The sequence below is a fragment of the Nannospalax galili genome, unplaced genomic scaffold, assembly GCF_000622305.1.
Source record: "Nannospalax galili isolate Female #2095 unplaced genomic scaffold, S.galili_v1.0 scaffold113, whole genome shotgun sequence".
Classification (NCBI taxonomy): domain Eukaryota; kingdom Metazoa; phylum Chordata; class Mammalia; order Rodentia; family Spalacidae; genus Nannospalax; species Nannospalax galili.
In genome coordinates, this window is record NW_008335444.1 from 5,033,076 (window position 1) to 5,060,419 (window position 27,344).

General features: G+C 47.8%; 1 protein-coding gene across 1 annotated transcript in view; it reads right to left on the minus strand.

Annotated features, from left to right (window-relative positions):
• Positions 1-880: 880 nt before the first annotated feature.
• The window catches only part of Lmod1 (leiomodin 1), a 44,356-nt gene continuing 17,892 nt past the window's right edge, over positions 881-27,344 (minus strand). Inside the window, exons 2-3 of the mRNA XM_008830306.3 lie at positions 2,607-4,121; positions 881-1,623 (exon numbers count right to left, since the gene is read on the minus strand). Coding sequence (XP_008828528.1) covers positions 1,597-1,623; positions 2,607-4,121 — 1,542 coding nt within the window. The 3' untranslated portion in view covers positions 881-1,596. The remainder of the gene's footprint in view (positions 1,624-2,606; positions 4,122-27,344) is intronic.

A 27,344-nucleotide genomic window follows, 5' to 3' on the forward strand; every position in this document is an offset into this window, starting at 1 on the left:
CTACCCTGGGCCTACGAGGTGGCAGCAGATGGGTAGAGGGGTCAGAGTACCCTGGGATCTGAGTTCTTTGTTCTCCTCCAATTTGGGCCAGACCTAGCACATTCACCCTGCTTCTTTAGGGATGGGGGACTCTACCCATATTCCAATTGCTTTGCTCTGTGCTACTTAGGCAAAAATTGGAGGCAGGAAAACCTGTTAGTGACCCAATTTGACAATGCTAAAGGGTGGAAGTTATCTTCAAGCCAAAAAGTCAGAAAGAGACTTTTGTTGTGGGGGCAGTGTGGGGGATGGAACCCAAGGCCCCCACAAGCTAGGCATGTGATCCAACACCGCGCTGCACCGCTAGCACAAAAGATGCTTTCCATGTATACCCAGTGGTGGATGTGGTAGCCCTGTCTGGTCAGGAGGATGACCTCCAGTAGGGGCACACTGGGGATGGATAGGACCCCTGGCCTGAAGTCACACTGGGGCGGGTACCATTCTCCCCCACTTGGTCACTCTGCTTTTCTGCCTGTGCCTTCCTTGGCCTATAGTTATAACTGCTGTGAAGAGCTGGCCCTGAGCCTACAGTGGGAAGAGTCACAGAGTGAGCATCCCCGAGCATGCCTAATATAGCCATCCCAGGGCTCTGTGTGCCTCTCTGCCCTGTCACCCCTGAGAACAGCTCTAGGCAGCAGGACTGGCTCAGGAACAGACCTGAAACACCAGGTTAGGAGGCTGTCTCAACAGGAGTTCCAGCTTTCCCCAATGTTGCCTTTTCTGCAGGGGTGAAGAGACCCCAGAGTTTATTTCCACGGTCACCTTGAGTTTTGGGGGCCCTCCAGTGAGCCCAGGGTGAGTATTATGACTCTCAGCATATGACAAAGGTAAGGCACAGCACTCGAAGTTAAAGGTTTGTATATATTATCAAAATCTTATGGAGACACATAGCTATTTATACAACAGCAGTTGGTGTGACGAAAACGTCTGCTTTGGCATCAACCCTTCAGGTCCAGCTGCTGTCTGACCCTCTCCTCCCATCTGGAGCCAACTCTCCATCAGGCATTGTCCATCCAGGCCTGCTGCTCAGGAATAGCAGATGGAGGGGTCTGTGACATCCTCGTCCTCCTGCTCTCCCTTTGAACCCCCATGCCCTCCATCCTTCTGCCGTTGCCCCACAGAGTGCCACCAGTCCAGCAGATTTGCCTCAAGGGCTCCTCAGAGGCCTGAATCCTGGCCCTGGAGGCAGTGAGGCTGGGGTGGGTATGTGGTCCCTGGGGACATCTTTTCTGCATCATGGGTTTTTGGTGGTGTGTCTGCTACTTGGGCCTTGAGCAGTGCCATCTTCTCTGTGACGTGCTTAAAGAACTCTTCTTGTCCAGAAAACTAAGCTCCAAGTGTCAAAGCAATTTTTTGGAGAGCCTCAGAGACAAGAAAAGGAAAGTGAGAAGAGATGAGGTGTCCTCCCTTGAGTGTGGCCCAGGCCTTGAGCTCTCCCACGGCGGAATAGGGACAGCTGCAGCAGGTCAGTCAGGGTGGGGTGGGTGGGGTCTGTGTAGCCCTGGTACAGGAGCCTGGGCAGTCATGGCATTGGCACCAGTGCCTGGCAGCCAGGTCCTATTGAAGCAGCTTGGGCACCTCTACCTGTAAGGCAAAGAAAAGCAGAGATGCGTTAGTCAGGGACTTCTTTTCTCCCTTGCAGAGGATGCGACCCCAGACACCTCAGAGTGTGTGTGTTCGGGGGTGGGGGGCGATCAATGTATGAAGGTGTTGATACCAGGGGAACATTTTTTCTCTCTGTAAAAGCAGAATGTCAGTGCTGGGCATGGTGGCACATGCCTTTAATCCTAGCACTTAGAAGGCAGAAGCAGGCAGATCTCTGAGTTCAAGGCCAATCTGGTCTATATAGTGCATTCCAAGTCAGTGAGGGCTATAGGGAGATCCTGTCTCAAAAAAGACCAGAAGAAAGCAGAGGAGAATGTGAGCAAACAGCCACTGAATTACAACTGACGTTGGCCTCTATCTCTGGGTGCCTAGGCACAAATGATGTTTTAGGGTTAGGGTATCCAGTCAGGAAGGCAAATGGCCCTGGACATCCCTGTCACTCAGGTAGGACTTCCCGGGAAGCAAGGCTGGGAGAAGGAGAATGTCCACACATGGTCCTGTGTCTATGGCACTGGTAATTAAAAGTGGACTCTCCGAAGGGGTGAACCTTTGGGATAGACTGCCCTGTGGGCCTGGGCTCATCCTGAGAATAACACTGACTAGAACCTGAATCATTTTTGTTTGATGAATGGAGTAAAGGAGACCTGCAGATAGGGCCCTCAGCAGCCTTGCATGTAGAGGCCATCTCTTCACTCCAAGAGGAAGCAGTTTTGACTGCAGGCAGAGGAGGCAGGACTGAGGAGGCTAAAGGAAGCTCCTTAAAGGATGCATGGGGCCTTGCCTCTAAGAGAGATGCAGGTGGCCTGCTGGAGACACCATGACTGACAGGACCCAAAGGGCCCAGGAATCTGAGGCCCTGCAGCCTGACATGAGCGTCTCAGTGTGTGTTCCCTCTGCAGCCCTGTCCTCTCATGCAAGCCTAGAGCTACCCCAGCCCTATGGACTGTGCCCACTTCATTTACCTTCTTTAGCTGCTTGAGGTTGCTGGAACGGATGGCAGCCAAGAGCTGGTCACGTGAGTTCTTCTCCTGGGCAGGGAGGACTTTGTCTCCCATCTTCCTCTGGGTGGCTGGTGAGAGTGAGTTCTTTAGGTTCTCCATGATAAGAGGTGGAGCCAAGGGAGGGGGAGGAGGCGGTGGGGCTGCTGGAGCACCCCCTTTCTTGGGTGAGTTCTTTGGAGTAGGCTTTGGAGATGGCCGAGGTGAAGGTTTAGGGGAGCCCTTGGCCAGAGCCCCAACCTTGGGCACTTCCAGCCGGTCTTTCTTCTCTCCACTGGCTTCCTGGGCCTGCCTTTGCTCCTGCAGCCGCTTCTGTCGCTGTTTGTCCATGTTGCGGCTAAGCAGGTTGGTGACAGTCATCCGGGGCCCGGCCAGCTCAAAGTGGTAGCCCAGCTTGAGCAGGGTAGTATTCTCCTTAAGCAGTTTGGCGATCTCCATCTCGGTTTTGCCCCCACAGATGTGCCTCTGGTTGTGGAACCGTAGCTCAGTCAACGTGTTGTTCTGGAGAAGGGCCCGGAAGATGGCCAGGATACCTTTGCCAGTGATGTGATTGGAGTCTAGGTTGAGGCTGGTGATGGTCTTGTTGGCCTTAAGCATGATGGCAATGGCAAAGGCCACATGGTCATCAGCTCGAGTGTTGGCCAAGGCAAATACCTTGACCACAGTGTTGAACTCCAGGGCCTCAGTGAACCGGACCAGGATCTCATTGGTGATGCAGTCTGAGTTGTTGACATTCACCTCGGTCATCTCTGGGTCATTGTTCTTCACTCTCTCCAGAGGTTCGTCAAATATGCTGGGAGCTGCTTCCTCCTCCACCCTGGCTGGCCCTTCAGAGGGCTTACTGGGGCCCCCAGGGGCCTGCTTTTCAGCTGCTTTGGTCTTGCCATCTTCCTTGACCTCCTTGTCATTTTGGTTCTCTTCCTTCTTAACTTTGTCCTCCTTTCCGGTGCATCTGTCCGCACTTCCTCTTTGTACACCCTCATCCTCCTGTTTCTTGTCTGTGTGCCCGCTTGACCTTTTCAGCCTCTTGTCCTCCTCTCTTTGGGAGTCTGTGTTCCTGCTTTCCACTGCTACCTTCTCCTCCCTCTCTTTCTTAGTGGCCTCCTTCACCTCCTCTTTCTTCTTGTCCTTGTCCCTGCTTAAGCCTGTGCTCCTGTCACTCCCTTTCTTCTCCTCTTCCTTTCTTGTGGCTACTGTCCGATCCTCTCCTCTGCCATCCTTCCCAGACTCCTTCTTGTCCACCGCAGCCCTGACCCGGCCCTTGTCAATGCCCCTTATGACTTTTTCCTCCTTGGGCTTCTCACCCCCTCTGCTGTCAGCCTCCTCACGGTCTCTGGAGAAGCTTTTCTTTAAAACTCCTTTCTTCGGCTCCTTGCCCAGGTCTGAGCCCTGTCTAGGACCCAGGGCCTTTCTGCTGGCATCACTGCCCCTTTCCTCTCCATTCTTGGCATCTGTCTTGCTCCCCACTTGATTGCTTTCCTAGGAATTCAGAAAAGATAAATAAACATGGGGAGCTGGCGGTAGAGGGAGGGAAATCAGCATGGGGCAAGCCAGGGAGGGCTTATGTAAGTGCTCTTGAGCCTCCAAAGGACATTTGCCTTGGGGAAGAGTGGCAGCTTGTCTCTGTTGAGTTCAACTGCAGAGTGGACTGACATCAGACTCAGGCCTCAGGTTCATGGCCAAATGAACACCTGCAGAGAACGCAGCTCCTCCCCAGAGCACTTGCAGACCTTTTCTGTCATGGGTGAAAGATTTAGTGCCTGCTACACCATGTGGAACCTGAGGCAAAAGACAAAATGCTAGTGCTGTCTTTGTTTACAATGTTAAATGTTCACTCTAGATTTTTTGATTTTTTAAAAATATACATTGGAGCCAGGCATGGTGGTACACGCCTTTAATTCCAGCACTCAGGAGGCAGAGGCAGGTGGATCTCTGTGAGTTTGAGGCCAGCCTGGTATACATAGTGAGTTTCAGGACATCTGGGGCTACAGGGAGACCCTGTTTCTGAAAAACAAAACAAAATACATTGGGCACCTTTAATCCCAGCACTCGGGGAGGCGGGCTGATCTCTGTGAGTTCAAGGCCAGCCTGGTCTACATGATGAGTTCCAGGCCAGCTGGGGCTATAGGGAGACTGTCTCAAAAAGACAAATAAATAAATAAATAAATAAAATAAAAATATGCATTGGGGCTCAGCAGTTAAGAGCACTGACTGCTCTTGCAGAGGACCAGGGTTCTGTTCCCAGCACCCACATGGTGCCTAACAACTGTCCATAACTACTCTACTTCCAGGGAATCTGATGTGCTCTTCTGGCTTCCATGGATATTGCATGACATGGGTATATTTACATAGATGCAGGCAAAACAGTCATACACATAAAATAAAATATATGGGGACCAGTGAGATAGCTCAGTAGGTAAAGGGCCTTGCTTTTCAAGTCTGATGACCTGAATTTATTCTTCAGATCCCACAGTAGAAAGAGAAAATCGACTCTCTAAAATTGTTCTCTGACCATCATGTGGTCAACCATGGTATGCCCATGCCCACGGTCACACACACTTCATACACATAATAAAAAATTTAAAAGTACATCAAAATATCAGTGGTGGTGGTGGTGTGTGTGTGTGTGTGTGTTTGTGTTGCTGGGATCAAATATAGGGTCTTGCACATGCTAGATAAATACTCTATCACTTATCTAGCATGTGCAAAAAAAGTTGGAATGATCAAGGTAGGATTTTTTTTTTTTTTTTTTTTTTTTTGGTTTTTCTTGAGACAGGGTCTCCCTGTATGTGCTGGGACTAAAGGCATGTGCCACCATGCCCAGCTTTCAAGGTAGGATTTCTAACGTTTTATTTTACTAATTAAGGATATTTCTGAATTCTACCATTGAAATATATATTTATGTATTATTGAAATGAGAAAGAACTAATAATAAAGAATTACGTACACACAATAAAGGTTGTACGGGGTTGGAGAGATTGCTCAGTGATTAAGAGCACTGTCTGTCTACTCTTACAGAGGACTTGGGTTCAGTTCCCAGCCCACATGGTGGCTAAAAACCATCTATAAATCCAGTTTCAGGGGATCCAGTGCTGTCTTCTGACCTGTGCCAGCACTGCATGACACAGGTGCACCTACCTACATGCAAGCAATACACTCATATACATAAAATAAAAATAATAAAATAGTTTAAAAATGAAGGTTATACATTACATTAAACATGCATCTTAACAGTTCATAGTGATGTTTTATTGTTTTGTAAGAACTTTGCTAGAGACAAGCCCCTCTCTTTGGGGGGCCCTGGAATCTCCTGGGTCAGCCAGCTTTGGGGGCAGTCTGCCATAGTTGGGGTCTAGGGTTCTGTGATTCCACTTTGATCACAGGCACTGAAGGGATGTAGCTTGGAGAGACCCTGGGATGGAACCAGCTGAGAGCAATAGAGGCTTGAGTGTTATAGGCAGCACAGGCCACCAGCACCTCCACAGAGTCCTGTTTCTTCCTCCACAAAGTGGCCTGGAGTCTGAGCCTATTTTGACAGTACTTGCTTTCTCATCCCCACCAGTGCAAGGGAAGCAACAGACTGCCTAAGATGAGCTAGGATGTTTGACTGCCCACTTTTGGTAGAGAGCAACTGAGTTATCAAGAGATGCTATGAGCCGGGGGTGGTGGTGCACACCTTTAATCCCAGCACTTGGGAGGAGGCAGCAGGCGGATCTCTGTAAGTTCAAGGCCAGCCTGGTCTACACAGTGAGTTCCAGGACAGCTGGAGCTACCGGGAGATCCTGTTTCAAAAAAAAAAAAAAAAGACAAAAATAAATAAAGAGATGCTACAAGATTTCCTAAAGCTTTTATTTTTAACAGGAAGATACCAGAAAGGGCCTCTGTCTTTCAAGAGTACCCCATGGGATGTGGGAAGAGGAGAAGGCAGGGTTTGGAATAGCAGAACTCCATGGCACCCTCTGCCCATGCAGCCTCTCCTCACCCCCCACACTTCCCAGAGGGGATAAAGTGAGGTTGGTAGTATGGAAACTCTGTACCTGCATTACAAACATGCCACTGGAGACCAGCCCTGGGTTTACCTAGCAGAAGGCTTTGACTTCTCTGCTAGAATCACAATAGCCAGGGGCTCAAGGCCTGGAGGACAGGGCCTACCCCTTCCAGGCTTGAGCCCATAGGGTCCAGCTGCACTAGGTGTTCCTGGAACCATGTGATGAAGCAGAGGCAGAGATTCCCCTTACTCTCACTCTGGCTTGCAGGGAGCTGAGTTTGGCCCTTCAGATCACCCTGGGGCAGCAGTGAAGGTGACTTTGCTCTATGTAAAGGACTATACAAATATAATGTAAATGAGGAAAACCAATGACTTTCCTTGGAGGGCACTTTTTTTTTTTTTTTTTTTTTTTTTGTCTTTTTGAGACAGGGTCTCCATGTAGCCACAGGTGGCCTGGATTCACTATGGAGACCAGGCTGGCCTCCAACTCACAGAGATCTGCCTGCCTCTGCTGGGACTAAAGGCATGCCACCATGCCCAGCTCTTTTAGGACACTTTTATAAAGACCTGTTCAGGTTAGCCTGGGAATCCCTCTGCCCTCCCATCCTATCAGGTCTACATGTACCTTCTGCTAAGATCCCTCCAACTGTGGCAACATGATGGAGAGAGACCTGAACGGAATAGCCTCTTCAGCTCAACTCTGGAGGTCTGGCTTCGGCCAGAGTCTCCTGCCCTCTCTTCTCCCTTGCTTCTCCAAATGTGCCCAGCCACCTCTGCAGAGTGCCTAAACTTCTCAGCTCACCAGCTTGGCTTAAAGGGAAGCTGAGATCCAGAGATGACAACCAACAGCATTCAGCAGGCTTAGAAGAAACAGGCTCAGACCTGAATGTCTCACCAGCAACTATCAAGTCCATGTAACCATGTCTGACGCTTTCCATTTGGCACCAAGGCTGCTCTGTCTTGCTCTTGCCTTTGTCTGAGTTACTCACTTTCTACAGTCCTCACTAAAGTCCACACAGTTCTAAAGTCCTCACTAGCATCTTTCCCCCCTCCCTCCCTCCCTTGCCCAGCCTTTGCAGACCCAGGCACCCCTCAGTCAGGACTTGATTTCCACATTTTAACCCTTTCTTTGCCCGGACCCCACATCCTGACCTCTCCCTCTTTGTCCTCCTCAAGGACCAGTAGCCACTCCTCCCGTTACTTCCCCTGCGCTGGGGTCCTGGTTGGCTCAGAGCTGCCAAGTGGCTGTTCTTGAGGTGTGCCAACCCTTTAAAAAGGACCAAATGAAAAACAGACTGGGTGGGGGTGGGGAAGCACTGATTAATCATCGGTTTCCTCCAAATAGCCAGGAATGAATGGGGTTGGGGCATGTTGCAGCAAGCACAGCCCTGGGAGCTCAGACCTTGCCTTAAAAGGAGAAGGAGCATACAACGCGACCAGGCCTAGGATTTTGCGGAGTCCAGTGCCTAGCACATAGCCAAGCTGCCTCTTTTATGCTTATCTGAGAGGGAGTCTGGGCAAACTGCTTACTTTTGTTTCTAGAACTAGTGGTGTACATCCTGGTGGCCTCCATAGGTTATTTTTGCTACAGTCCTATCTCTAGACCTTACTTGACCTTTCATCATTTATAGCAAGAGGAGTTTTAGGTTTAGAGAATAAAGATGTGTCAGCCTCCAGATGAAAGGTCTAGGTAGTACTGTTTTTCCCCTGGAAAAAGATTAAAGGTTACGGAAGCCCAAGGAGTGGGGCTGGAGTCTAGAGTCAGGCACAGATACTACAGTATAAGAAGGATGACCTTCGGATAGCCTCCAGTGGCCTGTGACACATAGATTGCATTGGGGTCAGAGGTGAGAAGCAATTCCTCACCTTGTCTCCTCCAGGCATTTGACCACGTGACCACGTGATAGCATTCTGTTAAAATCCATGTTAGAAGTGTGTGTGTTCCAGTAGGCAAAGCACAGCCTTTTCCCCATCTCCAGGCCCTCTTGATGCTACTTTGTGTGGTTTTATCTGATTAGAGAGAAACCACCATTTCAACACCTCCAGTGCCAAAAGAGGAGACATGAAAAGACTGATTTGTCTATTTGAAAGTCCTATAGACATGGCAGCTTGCAGAAGACAAGGGCCAAGAGCTTCCTGGGCTGTGGAACTCTGTTAGCTCCAGCTAACCTCTACCCCAGCTGTCTCTTTCCTCACCTGAAGAGGAGACATATTCCCCTGTGTATCACCTTGGGCCCTAGGCATCTATGAGGGTGAGTCTGTAGATGGCTCCTGGAGAGTTGCTCCTAGGGAGGCTGGAAGGGGTTGCCTTTGCTTACCAGCCTCCTCTCCAGATACTTTCCTAAGAGACAGTGGTGACTGTGATGACAGCCCTCCTCTGCCATGACACCATGCCTCCAATTCAGGTACATTTGCTTCCCCAAAGCAAATCCGAGGTGACTATGCTTCAGAGGTTCAGGGCCACTTTTGATGCATTCCCTCAGAACCTGGGAGGCCCCCACCAAAGCTTTCCAGCTAGAGGCAACCAGATTACCTCTGTCTGAGCCCCAGGTGGGGCAGTGACTCTGGGTTCCCCTCTCTACGGTAGACCCTCTTCCCAGGCCTTCCCAGCTGGAGTACTGAGGCACTGGCAGCCTAGCTGTGTTAGTAGATCTGGAGCTCAGCAGGTATCTTTGCCCCTGGTCCTGGCCTGCTGTTACTTCCTCCAGAATCAAAGCTATTTTTTAATTAATTCATTAAAATTTTTTTTTGAATCAGCCTCTCAATATGCAGTCCTGGCTGGTCTGGAACTCACTATGTAGATCAGGCTGACCTCAAACTCAACAGAGCTCTGCCTGTCTCTGCTTCCCAAGTGCTGGGACTAAAGGCACATGCCATCACCCCTAGCTAAAGACTATTTCTTTTACCAGGAAAGCTTGGAAAATTGGTGCCATCTCCCATTCCTGCTTCCAGAATGCAAACCCCTCACTACCTGTCCTTCTTGGTCCTGTACTATGTCTCAAAACCCCAAATCTCTGTCCCTTGCTCTTCCCAGGAAGCCACCCTGCCCCATTCCCTTTAGCTGCCCACTAACCTCCTGGTACAAAGCACTAAAGCCGCCAGTGTCATCTGTTTGCAGAAGGGATGACGGAGAGTGGCTGACCACAGGTCCCCTGGGAGAGCAGCTCCCTTTCAAGCTGGTGTGAAGGGCAGGGCAGAGAACCCAGCCAGGATTAATGGGGACAGAGGAGTGAACTTCCTCCAGGCTGCTGCATCATTCTACCTGGAGTGACAATAAAGATTCTAGATTTTCCTGGCAAGGAATTTCTAGAGGGTCTACTGCCATTTGGGCTCTGTAGCATTCCTGGGCTGGCAGGTCAGGAGACACACCAGTACCTCTGTGCCTTGGTGATCTGTGGGTAATAACCCTGTTCTGAGGCATTGCAAGCTCATTAGATAGATCTGTGAACAACTAATGCTCCCCTAGAAGGCTGCAAGATCCCTTCAGTACTGTCAGGGAAACTGGGGATTATTCTAGAAATATTCTGCCTTTGGAGCTATGGAAGACCATTGGCTCTGTATATAGTTGGCTTATGTGTAGATCCAGCTCTGCCACTAACTAGCTGTGTGCCCCTCAGAATCTGTTATCCCATGTACAAAGACTGACCCCTGGGGGCTCCTCTGGCCAGGACTCAGATTAAGGTTTTCATAAGAAGGGCTGGGATAGGAAGACACATGGCACTGCTCTGGGAGCCTTGGGGAAAGAGCTCACTGAAGACCTGTCCCTCCTCCTACTTGAGGCCTCCTGCCTCCTTGGCTTAGTGCTTTAGAATTGTTTAGTAAAATAAATAAATAAATAAATAAATAATTAAAAGAAACCAAAAACATTTAAAAAAAGAAAAAAAATAGAATTGTTCAGCAGAGCAAAACTGAGCACTTATGTCCAAAGGAACTACAGTCTGCACTTTTCCATGGAAAATGAAACCACTGCCAGAAGCCTCCCTGGATGAGAGGCTGGGAGGGGACTGGGTTGTTCTGGTCCCACTCTTCTACTCCACTCCTGTGGTGATAAAGGCAGGAGTGCAGGGGCGTGGGACAGGCACCTAGCTTGTACAGAGCTACAATTCTTATCCTTGGGTCTGTCATCCAGAGCTCTGTTTCAGGAAGTCTGCAGACCCTGCTCCTTCAGTCATGTAACAGGTAACACAGTCTACAGGGAGACAAGCTCTGTGGCTGTACAGAGAGCGCTTTGGACAGACATCCCCAGAGGGAGTGCCGCTGCTTGGCTGATGGTCCCTTCGGCTCACTGAGGAGCTGTTTCACAGCTTTGGCCTCCCAGGGAAGTCAGGTAACCCCTTCCTCACCCTTGCCAGACAGAAGTTCCTCAGCTCCTATCTCACCTTGCCTTGGGGGACAAAGGCCTTGACACCTCCCAGAAACCTGCTTTTTTTATCTTCTCCCCAAACCCTGACCTTCCCAGTTTATCCATGCCAGCCTCCCTGTCTGAAAGCCCCAAAACTCAAAGGAAGCACAGTCCCCTTACACTGTCACTACTGGATGAGTCCTGAAGAGCCCTTCTGTTCACCCCTCCTGGCTGTGAGGGGCCTGTGGGAAACTGAAACCCAAGAAAGGAGGGCTGCAGCAAGGGAAGGAAACAGGAAATGCGGGTGCAGTGAAAATACATGACACCCCTTCAGTTAACATTCTAGAGGAAGCATACTTTAGGAGACGTTTGCGGGCATGTACATAAGGACCCACACAGATATTTCTGCCCGCAACAGGAGTATAACAACTCCTGTAAGAATCAGAACTGAAAGGGCTAGAGAGATGGCTCAGCAGTTAAGAACACTGGTTGTTCTAGCAGAAGAGCCGGGTTCGAATCCCAGCACCCACATGGCAAATAACAACTGTCCATAACTCCAGTCCCATGGGATCTGACAGCCTCTTCTGACCTCCTCAGGCATTGCAGGTCACGGGTGCACTTACCTACATGCAGGCAATACACACACATAAAATAAAATTCCTCACTTTGGGCTGGGGTCGTTGTCACATGAGGTTACCGAGCTGCTTTCTCACAAGACTTTTTTGTTTGTATTGTTTTATTTTAAGACAGCATCTCAGTAGGCCCAGGCTCATTTCAAACTGTGTAGCTAAGGATGACCTTGAAGTTCTAATCCCCTTGCCTCTGTTTCCTGAGTGCTGGGATCACAAAAGTACTTTACTGCATCTGGTTCATGCTGTACTGGGGATCAAATCCAGGATCTCACGCATGCTAGGCAAGTATTTATTATTTATTTATTTATTTATTTATTTATTTATTTATTTATTTATCCTGGCTGACCTGGAACTTGATATGTATATAAACCTGGCTGGCCTCAAACTCACAGAGATCCACCTGCCTCTGCCTCCCAAGAGCTGGAATTAAAGGCATGCACCACCATGCCTGGCATAGCCCTTTTTTAAAAAAAATATTTTATTTTTTTATTTTATGTGTATGAGTGTATTGCCTGCATGTATGTGAGTGCACCCGTGCCGTACAATGCCATAGAAGTCAGAAGAGGGCTTCGGATTCCCTTGGAACTGGAGTTAGGACAGTTTGTAGCCACCATGTGGGTGCTGGGAATCGAACCCGGCTCCTCTGCAAGAGCACTGAGCCATCTCTCCAGCCCTAGCCCTTTTTAAAAAGACAGGGTCTTTAAAAGGCTAGGCCTCGAACTTACAGGGATCTGTCTTCCTCTGCCTCCTGAGAGCTGGGATGACAGTCATTGCCACCACACCAGGCCCTCATAGTGGTTTTCAAGCATGCTAACAACTGTCTCTGGAGCTCCTAGTCCCTGAATGAGACAGGAGGGAGTGTGAGATGTCCAGCAAGGCTCTTGCACAATATAAGAGCCCCACAAGTGCTTCTTGGTGATGAGCCAAGTCTCCTCAGATGGTTCTCAGGAGACAGTCAGAAATGAAGAGGTGTCAGGCTCAGATAGAGCCCCCCACATGACCCTTTCACACCAGAAATGTGCTGAAGCTCAGCCAGTTTTGTTTCCACCCTGATCCCCTGTTGAGAGACACACGAGAAGCAGTGTGGGAGCCCCATCCCCTTCATCCCTAAAGGCATCAGGCAATTGGGCATAGCCTCCTACATGATCAGGGTGTCAGAGGGGTCATGTTGGATCCTCAAGGAAGCATGCCTACCTGGTAAGCTCTGAGTAGCTTGGCCTAGGCAGTCAGCTAAGCAAAGCTATGCTGCTGCTGGCATCCCAGTGCACCACTGTGGTCAACAGTTGAGCAAGTGAGTCAACCCCCTCATGGTGGTACAAGCTCCAGATCCCTAGTAGGAATGTCCACAGATGGCAGGCAGCAGGTCTGGAAATGGCGAACCTAGGCCATCCTTTCTACTTAGTGAAGAAGTCAGGCAAACTCTAATACTGGAGCGCTCAGGTCAAAGCTTTGAGCCTTTTTCTAAATGGCACAGTCCTCACCCCTGGCTGCTAAGGCACCTGGGAAGTAAGGTTCCAGGACCTGTGTTCCATATTTTTGCCCAAATCCTCAAAGAGCCTCCAACAGCTTCCTAACAACTCTGCTCTCTAGCAAGAAAGTGGCTAACCCTGGTGAGTGCTCCCTTCCTGTGCATCACAAATGGCTGTCACACCTACTTTAAAGAAGAAACTGGAGCCCAAGATCACACAGCTAGTCCACACGGAAGCAAGGATTCAAGTTCAGGTTTTCAGGCTCAAGAGTCTTTAACTTGTGAGGCTGGAGAGGTGGCTCAGTGGTTAAAAGCAGTGACTGTTCTTGCAAAGGACCTGGATTCTATTTCCAGCACCCACATGGCAGCTAACAACTGTCTGTAACTCCAGTTCCAGGGGATCCAACACCCTCTTCTTATCGCTGCATGATACAGGTGCACTTACATACATGCAGGCAATATACTCATACACTTAAAAAAGTTTTTTTAGCTGGGCGTGGTGGCACATGCCTTTAATCCCAGCACTTGTGAGGCAGAGACACGTGGATCTCTGTGAGTTCAAGGCCAGCCTGGTCTACATAGTGAGTTCTAGGACAGCTGGGGCTACAGGGAGACCCTGTCTCAAAAATACCAAAAAAAAAAAAAAAAGTTTTTTTATAAAAGAGTCTTAACTTGTAACCTAGATATGTAGTCTCCTTCAGTATCCACAGAGGACTGATTGCAGGGCCACTGCAAATACCCAAATCCGTGATGTTCAAGTCCCTTATATAAAACAACATAACGTTTGATGGGATGGAGAGATGGCTTAGTGGTTAAGAGCACTGACTGCTCTTGCAAAGGACCCAGGTTCAATTCCCAGCACCCACATGGTGGCTAACAACCTTCCATAACTCCAGTTCCAGGGGATCCAATGCCCTCTTCTGACCTCCACAGACATTGCACAACACAGGTGCATTTACATACATGCAGGCAATACACTCATACATATATAATAAAATTTTTTTAAAAATAAAAAAAACCATTTGAATGGAATCCATACATACCCTCCTGTAGACTTTAAATCATCTCTAGATCACTGATAAATACAATGTGGAATGAGTGGGTAAGAAGACTGTATTATCCATCTTTTTTAAGGTTCTGGGGATAGAGCTCAGGGCCTTACACATACTAGGTAAATGCTCTACCACCATGCTACAGTCCAATCCAGAAATGGCTCTTCACTCCTCAGCTACCCAACACTGAGCTAAGCTTGTTAATAATGGGCTGTGAGATGGATCAGAGGATAAAAGTGCTTCTTACCAAGCTTGACCACTTGAGTTCAATCCTTGGGGCCCACATGGTGGAAGGAAAGAACTGACTCCTGTAAGCTGTCCTCTGACTTCCATATGCATGCTGTGGCAAACGTGGCTCCCCAGCCCTCCAACTCCCTCACACACTAATAAAAGTAATTTTAAATATTAAAAAGAATGTTAACAACAATATCCATAAACAGTGTTTGCAAGGCACTGCCAAGTGCTTTTCATAGATCTGTGTAGTTTGCTCTTTAGTGCTGCTGTCTGCAGTGGGTGGAATTTGGTGAGGTTCCAGTTTCAGCAGGAACAAGCTAGGGCTGGCTGGTGGAAACCAGGACCCTTCGTATTATGTGGACTTCAGTCATGCCTCTGGGTCTTCTTTTCCGTATTTCCATATGATATAAGCTGATGAAAAGTCACCCTCTGGAAGTGTGCTCAGGGGCTGCTAAGCCTTCTGGTGGGTGCTGTTAAACAGTTTCCTCATTTTGCAAATTTTATTTATTTATTTATTTATTTATTTAGATAGTGTCTCATTGTGTATCCCAGGCTAGTCTCAGACTCTCAGTCCTGCCTTGACTCTCAATTCTACCTTGAGCTCTTGAGTGCTGTGTGTGTGTGTGTGTGTGTGTGTTGTACATGCTAAGCATGTACTCTACTACTGAGCTATACCTCCTGGAAGGTGTCTTTTTTTTTTTTTAAGACAGGTTCTCACTATCTAGCCCTGGATGGCCTGGAATTTGCTATAAAGACCAGGCTGGCCCAAAACTCACAAAGATCTGTCAGCCTCTGCCTTCCAAGTGCTGAGATTAAAGGCATGTGCCACCATGCCCCACGGATGGTGTCATTCTTAAACAAATTACTCCAGACTGGAGTTGGAGCTCACTCTCTTGGGTTCTAACTCTTGTGGTCTTAAGTACTCTGTGCTCTGCACTGGGAGATGAAGGCTGAATACCTGCCAGAGGCCCATGTGCTTCTAATTTCCTATTGTGGGAAGTGACACTTTAGGCTTAGTCTGTCACTTTCCTGTGTTACTTTCCCTATTGCTTCTTCATGAGACTCTTAAATTTAAAAGGCCTGTGTCCTTGGGGCTCAAAATGAAATAAAAAAAAGTGAGGAAACCAGACTTGCAATAGGAAACCCAAAGGAAATGTGGATGGCGCAGTAAGCTGGCTGAGGTAGAGGCTGGTGGGACAGCAGAAAAATCCATGTGGGCTCCTGATAGAAGTAAGTCTGAGAACAGCCCTGGGGTGGTGACATGCACAGAGCAGAGAGCTGCAAGAGACGACACGGTGGAGGACTCTACACTGGCAGGGATGCAGGGCTGGGCTCTGGAGGAGAAAGGAGCTTGGTAAACAGACCCAGGGCATAGGCTCTTTGGTCCCTCTTGAACCTCACCTCTTTGCTCCTTCCTTCCTACAACTTTGTGCCTTGGCACAAGCATATCTGAACCCAGCCTCAATCTCCCTATCAGAGTAAGCATGAAGCAAGTCAGCTTTGGGAGGACAGTCCAGCCCAGCCCCTCTTCTGTGCTGCTCCCTCACAGTTCTCTTTCTTCCCTCCTTTATCTTGGCCCATTTTGCTGTCTGTCTCCCTCAGTGGCTCAGGGGTACCAAGTATATTTTATTAGTCACTGACTGTCTAGCACACAGCATAATGCCTAGCACATAGTAGATGCTTATTAGTGGTGGAATGAATGAATGTGTTATTGAGTGAATGATGTCCAAATATTAGTTTGGAATGATGAAGGCCAAAGGAGTCTATAGGGAAGGCACAGTGGCCCAGACCTATAATTTATTACAAGATGGACACAGGATGATCAGGAGTTCAAGACCAGCTTCTGCTATATAACAAGTTCTAAGTTAGCTAATGCCAGCCTAGGTTGTTTGAGACACTGTGAGGGGATAGGGGAAGAAGACAGAGGGTGATAGAGACAGACTGCCTAAGAAAAAAAAAAACCTGAGCAGGGTGTGGTGGTACATGCCTTTAATCCCAGCACTCCGGAGGCAGAGGCAGGAGGATCTCTGTGAATTCAAGGTCAGCCTGGTCTACATAGTGAATTCTAGGCCAGCTGCAGGGAGACCCTGTCTCAAAAAAAAGACCAAAAAAAAAAAAAATTCCAAGACACTCTCCTCAGAAACTGAATATAAATAAATATCAAAAACTATAGCATGCTAATGGGCTCTGTGCCTAGTGAGGTTGTAGATCTGAGAAACTTGCATCTCAACTTTCTCTGCCCTGGCTGACCTCAAGTTCAAAATCCTCCTGCCTTAGCCTCCCAAATGCTGGGATTACAAGTGTATACTACCAAGCCTGGTTTAGATTTCTTTCTCTCTGGTTTTTTTTTTTTTTTTTTTTTTTTTTTTTTTTTTTTGAGACAAGGTCTCCCTGTAGCCCCAGCTGGCCCGGAACTTACTATGTAGACCAGGCTGGCCTTGATCTCACAGAGATCTGCCTGGGATTAAAGGCGTGTGCCACCATACCCTGCAGGCTTAGATTTCTTAACTGCTCCAGAGCCATACCTCACACTCCTCACTCTGGTATCAGTTAGGCCATGGGGACTTAGTAGGTCTGCTTACATTGGAAGATGTGCCCAAGGCAGGCTGAGCCAGAGAGAAGACAGGAAAACATTTGGTGTAGGGACCAGAGCTACTGGGAGGATGTATACATGTGACACATTCCACATAAAGAAATATCCAGGGCTCCGTGAGCAGAACCAGCATCAGAGCTCTGCCCAGCTGTGCATGCCCATCCCAAAGAAAACCAAGCCCAAGGGCTTGGGTATAGGTGCCCTGAACGGTCTGTACCCTTTGCTGGTGGTTTTCCAGATTCCTGGAGCTGGGTTCAGACTAGGTTGGTCCAATGCCAGATGTGAGTGTAGGGTCTATCCCTGTACATATTAGGCTTCCTGGAGTCCACGTGGAGAGCACTCTTAGGTCCGTGGCTTCCCTCCTTCTGTGTCCTGCAACCTTGAAGATGTCCCAAGTAGGGAAAGGAGGTGGGAGGCAGCCCCCAGAGCCTGCCCACCACCAATTTCCTTAAAAGAATGCAGTAAACAAGGAAGCCCTGCCCTACTGGGCCAGAATTGGGAGCTGAGTAACAGGACAGCCATTTTAGTCTCCATTTTTACCACTTCATCCCAAAGGACTGTGCAGCTGGGAAGAGATCAAGTTTGTTTTCCAAACCAGAGGCTTAAATTCTTTTTTGGATTTATTATTTTTTTTATGTATGAGTGCCTGAATGTATATAAGCGCACCCATGCACGTAATGCGGAGCTTTTTAGCTTCAGGCTAAAAGCCTCCTTCCAGCTCTTTCCTCCTTTAGTGACTTTCTTTGGCGGCTTTTCTACCCAGAAGTGCAACTGCCAGCATGAAGACAAAGTTCTGACTTCTCCATACCCACCATGAGTGTTTCTACTCTTTTGTCTAGTCCTGTCCATCACCATCCTGCCAATGTCCCAACTCCAGTCACAGTGTCAGTCAACTCCAGGCCTGAGCTGCCCTCTCCCAGGCTGCTGGGCCATCTAGGGTGAGCAGTCCACCCACCATGTGGTCATGAGGTCCACCCTCCAAAACCTGCCACTCCACACCCTCCCAAGTGGTGTCAGTGTCCAGCACCAGCTCCAGGGCTCCACGGCCAGAGTACTGCAGGCTGATTGGCCTTTCACCCCAAGGCTTCAGTGCTAGGGCAAAGCTGTCACAGCAATGCAGATGTCCAGCAAGCTTGCAGAGCAAGTCAGCTGTCAGTACTGCTCCAGGGTCTCTCTGGGGTCTCTGGAAGCTCTCCACAGTTGGTGGAATCCTTTCTCCTCCTCTCTCTAGTCTTACTTCCCTCTGCTCTCTGCAGACATCACCTCTACTTTCTAGGAGGTATCAAAAGACACTGGTAGGAATTCAACCTCCTGTCACTCCTACAGACTCCTGTCCCTGCCTTTTTCCTTCCCTACTTCCCTCTCCTGACCCTTCCTTCCCCCACTGAATGGGATAGAGCCCTCCCCTTCTTACCTGGCTCCTCCCACTTACTGCCTGCTCACTGTAAACAAATTAGCTTTCTGTTTCAAACTTACAGTCTCTTCTAGGTTGTGTTCTCTCTCTCTGCCTTTCCTTTTCCCTTTCTCCTCTCTTCTCCTTTACAACAAACTTTCCCCAGAAAGCTCCGTACTTTCATTCCAATCACTCCTTGATCCAACACAAATGTCTTCTATTAGTTATTATCACTAGTGTATGTGTTTGTATGCACCATGGTGTGCATACAGAGGTCAGAGGATAACTTTCAGGAGTCAGTTCTCTCCTTCCACCTTATGTGGGTTCCAGGGATCGGATTCAGCCCGCTGAGCCATTTCACTGACCCCAAGACTTCCACCTTTTATTCCTCATCTTGTTAATTGCTTGGAGAGCATGGGCCCTCCCTCTGGAATGCATCCCTCCCTTGGACTCCATTCACGGTTTTCTTCTGCTCCGGCAGCTCCTTTTCTGACTCCCTCAAGGTGCCTCTTCCTCTGCTGGACACAATGACTTAGATGTTTTCGAGGTTGAATTTCAAGCCTTTTCACTTTTCCTCCCTCTTCCCCAGTGACTTAGCCACCTTCGGATCACTCTGATGCCTCTCAAAGCTCTGTCTCTGGGTCATACACCACTATAAAGGTCCAGAGCCTTGTACTTAACTGTCCAGTGACCTTCTTGGTCTATGGACTCCTCAACTCTTGCCTCCCTTGCGTACTCTTGTGTGTCCCACCTTGGTGAGTAGCTCCTTGCCACACCCAGTGTCATGCCCTGCTGGAAGAGGGGAAGAGGAAAGACGGCAGGTCCCACATGGGTCCCTCTGCATTCTCCACAACCAGTGGTCCAAAGGATGTGGGGGAAGACTGGGAAATCAGCCTACTTCATACCAGAGCCATCCCTTTGTCTCCCACATATAGGTGCTATGTTTCCTTACTCCCTCTCAAGTTAGTCCCTTTCCAACTTGCTCGACCTGAGTGACCTTGGTCCAGGTCACGCCATCTCTCACAGGGTAAGGATGACAACCTTGTCCCCAGTTTTCACAATTTCCTTCTGGGCAGTGCAGCCACCTGGCCTTTCTGAAGTGTCCATCCCTCAGGTCACTTTGCCTAAACCTGTCAGTGGCTCCCCAGCACTCTCAGGACCAGGTGCAGACTCCCTGGCCCCTCCTCACCTGGCTGCTGACCAGGGCTCTCCCTGGGGCCTGGCTGGCCGCCCTCCCAGCACCTGCAGCTTCCCCAGATCTACCAGATCTCAGTTTGGAGGCAGTTGACCTCTGTACTTTTGCAGGGCTCTTCTTACTCTGTAGGAAGCTCTTCCTCCTTTCTTCCTAGTGAGGCAGATGTTTCATGTCCTTTTTTTTTTTTTTTTTTTTTTGTCTTTTTGAGACAGAGTGTCCCTGTAGCCCCAGCTGGAACTAGCTATGTAGATCAGACTGGCTTTCAAACTCACTGAGATCCACCTGCCTCTGCCTCCTGAGTGCTGGGACTAAAGATGTGTGCCACCACACCCAGCTGTCTTAACTCCTATGATCAGAAAAAAAACAACAAAAATTATTTTATTTGTTAAAAAAGAAAATTATAGCAAGGCATGGTGGTGCACGCCTGTAATCCCAGCACTCGGGAGGCAGAGGCAGGTGGATCTCTGTGAGTTCAAGGCCAGCCTGGTCTACATAGTGAGTTCCAGGACAGCTGGGGCTATAGGGAGACCCTGTTTCAAAAAGACCAAAAAAAAAAGAAAATTATCTTTGGATAACTTTATTCATAGCAAAAGCAAAATCTGCTAGGTATGGTGGCATATCCCTGTAACCCCAGTACATAAGAGGCAGGAGAATCACAAGTTTGAGATCAGCTTGGGCTACACAGGGTGATCCTGTCTCAAAAAACAAAAATTAGAGTTGGTATAAACAAAACCTCAGCTCACTTTACCTCCCAGATGATCTGCTGGGATGTGTTGCTGTAGGAGCCTGGAAAAAAGGGCCTTCCCTGACCACCTGGATTGCAGACCAGATGCACGCAGGGTACTGTGTCCATCTTTGCTTGCTCTGCTCTTGTAAGTGATGAGGAGCAGAGGCAGCTTCTAGCAAAGACCAGGAGTGATGTGCACTTGGGTGTCTGGGCTCTGACTTGATCTGCCAAAGGTGCTGGGGACCCTTGACTGCTTGAGTGTTAAAAAGCTGGTGTTTCCAGTAACAGGTGTGGGGTTAGGGGAAATGACCTGACCTGGAATAACAGTTCTGCCAGAGACACCAGAAAAGAAGGCAAGTGGGAGCAATTGCCCTCACTCGGGCCATTTCTCTTCCCACAGAGGCTCTGCATTCTAGGGCAACTGGAGAGGGAGAGTTTCACTGTAAGGTGTTACCTTACAGCTGTACCGGCAGTCTCTCAGGTGGTGTCTTTTGGGTTTCCGTTTGAGAGTCACGAAAAGCTCATCTTCAGGGCCTGAGGTTTGTGTGGCATACCTTTTTTTTTTTTTTTTTTTTTTTTTTTTTTTTTTCTGAGACAGGGTCTTACTATGTAGTCCTGGCTGCAACTCCAGTGTTTTGTTAACTGGTTTAGTGACTCATGCTGGGAAACTTGTCGCAAACTCCATTTTTGGAGAAACTAGGAAATCTCTTTGGAGAGACAAGCAAGCCACTTTAGCATTCTGCTCCCTGAAAAGCCCACCTAGTACTTTCTGCCTCTCCATTTCACCCCAGCAAAGATGAAAACATTGTAAAGATCAACTTCAAAGTAAGCTATTTGTCCCAGTACTGGGTCCCTCTTGGGTCCTGGGGGGCGGCAGGAGGAACATGCTGTCCTCTTGCTGCCTGGAGCTGTGAGCAGAGCCCTGGCTCCCATCCAGCCACCCTCCTGCTTCTTCTAAACAAAGAGTCTATAATGGCCTAATTGGGACCAGCTCCAGGGACATTCAACCTCTGCAGCACTACAGGGTCCGGGCTTCGTTTAATGCAATCCTTTTGCCATCCTGAAAGTCTTCATTCTTTTTCCCTTTGACTTTTCTGTTTTGTTAGAGTGTCTCACTATGTAGCCCAAGCTGACCTCAAACTTGCAGTCATTCTGCCTCAACCTGAAAGTCTTAATTCTGAACAATTTTTATTTTTCATTGGCTCCTGCAAATGCTGTAACAGTCTTAAACCTAATAGAAAAAACAAGAGCAGAGGATGTCAGGGGAGAGACCACCTTCCTGTCTTGTCCATCTTAGAGAATGGTATGCCATGGCCTCACACATTGGAATCAGCCTTGAATCCCCCTGCTCACCATGTTCCTTCATTTATATCCCCATTTCCTCCCTCATCATCCTGAGGCCATGCTCCGGTGTGGACCACTGTCCTTTCTCACCTCTCAACTGGCCTCCCCCTTTCCTGTATTCATTCTCTCTGAGCCATCCAAACACAGTAGCTGGAGAGGTGGCTGTCTATTAAATCTGTTCAATAGGACCCATGCTCTCAGGATGAAGTTCAGACTTCCTGCTGGGCACACAGGTCCTCTATGGCCTGGCCTGTGCCTGGCTCTGCATCCCCTCTCCCTCTACACTGGCCATAGCAAAGAACAAGGGCACTTCATGGCCTTGCTGTCCATTTGAGTTGGGGTTTTTTTTTTGTTTGTTTTTGGAAACAGGATCTCACTGCTAAGCCTTGGCTGGCCTGGAATTCACTATGTAGACGAGGTTGGTCTTGAATTAGTGCCTCTGCCTCTACAGTGGGGAGGATTATAGGTATGTACCACCACACACAGCTGTTGTTGCTTTGAGATAAGATCTTACAGTGTAGTCCAGGCTGGCCTCAAGCTCCAGAACCTCCTTTTTTCAGCCTCTACAGCTGGAATTACAGACAAGCATTACCTTACCCAACATAAGACAGAAACTTTAAAAAAGTACTTAGAATTATCTTATATAGACAACAATAGTGATTCTCCTTGCTCTTATACTCAAACTGAACTAGATGAGCTGCCTCTCCTAGCCCTGGCTCAGAAGTCAAGATTGAGGAGGAAAGAGGCAGGATATAGGTCATTATAATTGAGGATGCCAAGTGGCCTTGATTTAGTATGAATGAACAGGGGGAGTGGAAACCCAGAGAAAAGCTCCAGAGGTGGACTCCTCCAGGGTAGGCCATTTGGGACTAGAGGCAAGTTCTAGTAGTGCTAGGATTATAGGTGTGGGCCACAATGCCCATCTTGCATACAGTCTCCTAACAAAGAGGTAGCAATCAGATTTGTGCTTCAGAAAGATAACAGCAGCAGCTACTCGGAGAACAGAGTGGAAGCTAGGAGAAACTGATACGCTGCAGACCTAAGAGGCTACTGCAACAGTCCAGGGGAGCAGTTGGGAGGTCTGGGACCAAGATGATCAGTGAGCACCTAGAGAGGAGGCATATCCCACCCACACTTCTGGGGTACCACTAATGAGATGCAGTAAAGTGGGGGAACAGTAAGGAGGAACAGCGTATGACTCTGAGTTATCTAGTTTGGTTGCCTGAATAACAAGGAATTAGGAGAGAGATAGATGAAGGTGGCAATAGAGGTGAGGGATTGTTTTGGGCATGACAGTTTAATGCCTGACATGTTAGCATTAAAAGGGATATGTGGCTCAGGAAAGAGATGTGGGCCTGAGATGTAGATTTGGGAGTCCCTGGTGAGTAAGCAGAAATGAAGACCACAGGAAGAAGGCGACTCAGCCAAGTGAGTCTTCAGGGAGAGGAAAGGAGTTGCAGAAGAAGGCAAGGAAAATGCCTCAAATGTGATAAAACATCCTTAGAGATTGGCAAAAATCACATTGAGATGTTCTTCATATCCAGTAGGTGTCTATAATAAATAAAAGTCAAACAATAATTGTTAATAAGGATGTAGAGAAGCTGAGACGCTCACATACTGCTGCTAAGAATATAAATGGTGCAGCTGTAATGGAAAGCAGTATGGTAGCTCCTCAGAAAGTTAACCACAAGGTTACCATGGGGCCAGCAGTTCCATGCCTAGGCACATACCCAAGAGAACTAAGATGTCCACACAAAAACTTACATGCAAATGCTCATGGCAGCATTATTCATAACAGCCTCGGAGTGGAAACCACCCATCTGATGAATGGATAAATAAAATATGGTTTAACCACAGAGTGGAAAAATATTCTGCCATAATAAAAGAACAAAGTACCATTCCAAATTATGGAAACTTGGAAAATAAAGAAACCAGACCCCTGAGCTGGAGAGATGGCTCAGCAGTTAAGAACACTGGTTGTTCTTGCAGAAGACCTGGGTTCGAATCCCAACACCCACATGGCAGCTAACAACTGTCCTAACTCCAGTTCCAGGGGATCCGACAGCCTCTTCTGACCTCTGGGGGCATTGCATGACATGGGTGCACTGACCTACATGCAGGGAATACACGCATACACATAAAATAAAAATAATAAAATTTAAAAAATATATAAATAAATAAAAAAAAGAAACCAGACCCCAAAGACTACATGTAGTATGAAAATGAAAATGCATGTGAAAATCCAAGGAAGCCAGAATGGATTTGTTTTCGAGGGACTAGGGGAGTTCTGGAAGTGTGAATGCTGGTGGTTACAGGTATTTTTTATTATTATTAATTTTATGTGTATGAGAGTATTGTCTGTATGTTTGTAAGTGCATCCATTTCATACAATGCCCGCAGAGGTTAGAAGAGGGCATCAGATCTCCTGGAATTGGAGTTACAGATAGTTTAGCCGCTATATCGGGGTGCTAGGAATCAAACATGGGTCCTCTGCAAGAGCAGCCAGTGCACTTAACTGCTGAGCCATCTCTCCAACTCCTGTTTTATTTTAAATGTATATGAGTGTTAAATGTATATGAGTGTTTTGCCTGCATGTAAGTGCACCCATGCATGTAATGCCCACGGAGGCCAGATGAGACTCTGGAGGTCAGGTCTCCTGGAACTGGAGTTAAGGACAGTGGTTAGCAGCCATGTGGTGGGAACCCAGGTTCTCTGTAAGAACAGCTAGTGTTCTTAACTACTGAGCCATCTCTCAAGCCCTGGTTGTTTTTTTTTTTGTTTGTTTGTTTTTTTTTTGATAAATGCATTTATTTGTTTGGGCCCAAGGATGTGCACACTACCACAATAAACTTGGAGGTCAGAGGACAACTTGGGGGAGTCTGCCCTCTCCTTCCTCCATGTGGTTCCTGGGGATCAAACTCCAGTCATCAGGGTTGGTGGCAAACACACCTGCCCACTGAATCATCTTGCTAGCTCTATAAAAGTTTTGGGGGCAGGTTATTAAAAATATTCTGGAATTAGGTAGTGGTATTAATTGCACAACTTTGTGAATATAGTGAAAAAAATTCACTGAACTGCACTTTTTTTTGATAGCACCCAAAATGTTCTAGTAGCCATATTACAAAAAAGATGAAACAGGTGAAATTAATTTTAACAGTGTATGCTTTGAACCCATTCAAAGTAGTGCCACTTCAACATGTAATCAAAACAAAATTGTTTTTGTATGTGTGGTGTGTCGCATGCTCACAGGGAGGTGTGTGTGTGTGTGTGTGTGTGTGTGTGTGTGTGTGTGCATAAGTCAGAAGGCAACCTAAGGTATTGTTCCTCAGAAGCCATCCACCTTGTTTTTTGTGAAGGTCTCTCATCAGCTTGAAGCTCACCCAGGCTAGACTAGCTGGCACAACACAAGGAATATACCTGTCTCCACTCCTCAGCCCTAGGCTTACAAGTACATGCACTCGTGTCTGGCTTTTTTGTGTGGGCTCTGGGGATCAAACTAGATCTTCTTGGTTGTACAGAAAGCACTTGCTTGACTGAGCTCTCTTCGGTACCTCAAAATAAAATTTCTGGGGCTGGAGAGATGGCTTAGCAGTTAAGAGCACTGGTGGCTCTTGCAGAGGACTCGGGTTTGGTTCTCAGCATTTATATAGAGGCTCAAAACCATCCACAACTCCAGTTCCAGGGGCTCCAATACCATCTTCTGGCTTCTGTGGGCACTAAGCATGCACAGGTGCACTTACATACATTCAGGCAAAACATTCATACATGTAACATGTGGTGGCTGTATGGGACGGCCACCTAGGGTGGCTGACACTGCTCATGAGGATCCATTTTTTTCCTTGTGTTTACTTGTTTGTGATGAGCTGTAAAAACCCTACACTTGCATGGTTGGCTCCAGTGTCTTTAGCTTCTACAGCTAGGCTTGGGGAGAAAAGCGGGAAGAGAGAGAGAGAGAGAGAGAGAGAGAGAGAGAGAGAGAGAGAGAGTTGAAGAGAAGAGAGAAGCTGAGTGAATGAATCTAAAGTCTATGGAAAGGAGGTAAGGAGGTTTGGGAAAGGGAGCCAGAACCCCAGGCTTCTGCCAGGCTTGCAGGGGAAGGAGTGACCACAGAAGCCCCTAGAGTACTTCCTGGCAGCCGTTCATCAGAATCTGTGGGCAGGCAATGCAGGCCAGGCCAGAGCCCATCTCAGAGGACAGTGGGTTTTCAGGGTGTGCAAAGGGTTGGGAAACTAGGCTGAGGTAGCCACAAGGACTGAGCAGCACCTTGCCTAGAATTTGAGACACATGGTATGTTTCATAAATGAAAACTAGCAAATACACTGCATTCTAGTGGAGGGACAGAGCTTTGTTTTCTATGAGTTGTTTTTGTTTTTAAAATATTTTATTTATTATTACTATTTCTTATTTTATGCGCATGAGTGTTTGCCTGTACATATGTAAGCACAACATGTGTATGCAGTGCCCACATAGTCCAGAAGAGTATGTTAGAATCCCTGGAAATGGAGTTATGGACAGTTGTTAGCCACCATGTGGGTACTGGGAACCTGACCCAGGTCCTCTGCAAGAGCAGTAAGTGCTCTTAACCTCTGAGGCATCTCTCCAGCCCCATTGTTTTTCTCTCTCTCTCTTTTTTTTTCTATTAAGTTATGTACAGTTTATTGCAACTTAAGGTCAAGAGAAAGAATCCAGATCTTTCTGGGCAGCAGCTATATGACCTCTGGCAGGCTCAGTATCTATATCTGTCAGGTAGGTTAAAGATCATCTGCATTGAGGATGGAGAGATGGTTCAGAGGCTGCTCTTGCAGAAGACCAGGGTTCAGTTCCCAGGACCCAGCGTAGCAGCTAATTACTGCCCATAAGTCCAGTTCCAGGAGATCTGACCCTCTCTTCTGACCTCCCCAAGCATTGTACTGGAAGGGTATGCTTACACATATGCAGGCAAAACACTGATACATGTAAAATAAAAATACTGGGTTTTTTTTTTTTTGGTCTTTTTGAGACAGGGTCTCCCTGTAGCTCCAGCTGCCTGGAACTCACTCTGTAGACCAGGCTGGACTCGAACTCACAGAGGATCCACCTGCCTCTGCCTCCCAAGTGCTGGAATTAAAGGTGTGGGCCACCACGCCTGGCCTGTTTTGTTTTTTTTTTAAAAAGCTCATCTGCTTTATCAAGCCCACAAGAGGCTCACATGAGTGATATAGAGGGAGCCCACAAAGCTTGACACAGACAAGAGGTATTAGGCTCTGTCATCATTGTGCCTGGATGAACTTGGCCATGCAGTATGATGGGCTTCTAAGTGTAAGATGCTTCTTTGTGGTTTTCATGGAAGGGGAACTTACTTTGTTTCCTGACTTGGTATTGTGTGCATTTGGTATGGTATTTAAGAATGTCTTTGGAGTAGGGCCTCCTCAGAAGCAGAAAGGTAGATTAGTTAAGCTCCTTTCTTGATATACTGCCTAGACTAGAAAATGTCCAAGGCTGAAGCCTTGCGTTTTTGTTCTTGTTGTATTTTTTGTTGCTGCTCTTTTGTTTTGCAGCACTTGGGATCAAACCCAGGACCTCATGCCTGAGTAGCAGGCACCATAACCAAACCAAATGAGCTATGTCCACAGTCCCTGGTTGTTTTTTGAATAACAAGTCTTCCTTCCAAGGCAGAAAGAAACTGGACACATCTGCTCATCCATGGTGCATACACACTGACATATCCCCAGGGAGGTGACTGAGAGAGGGAAAG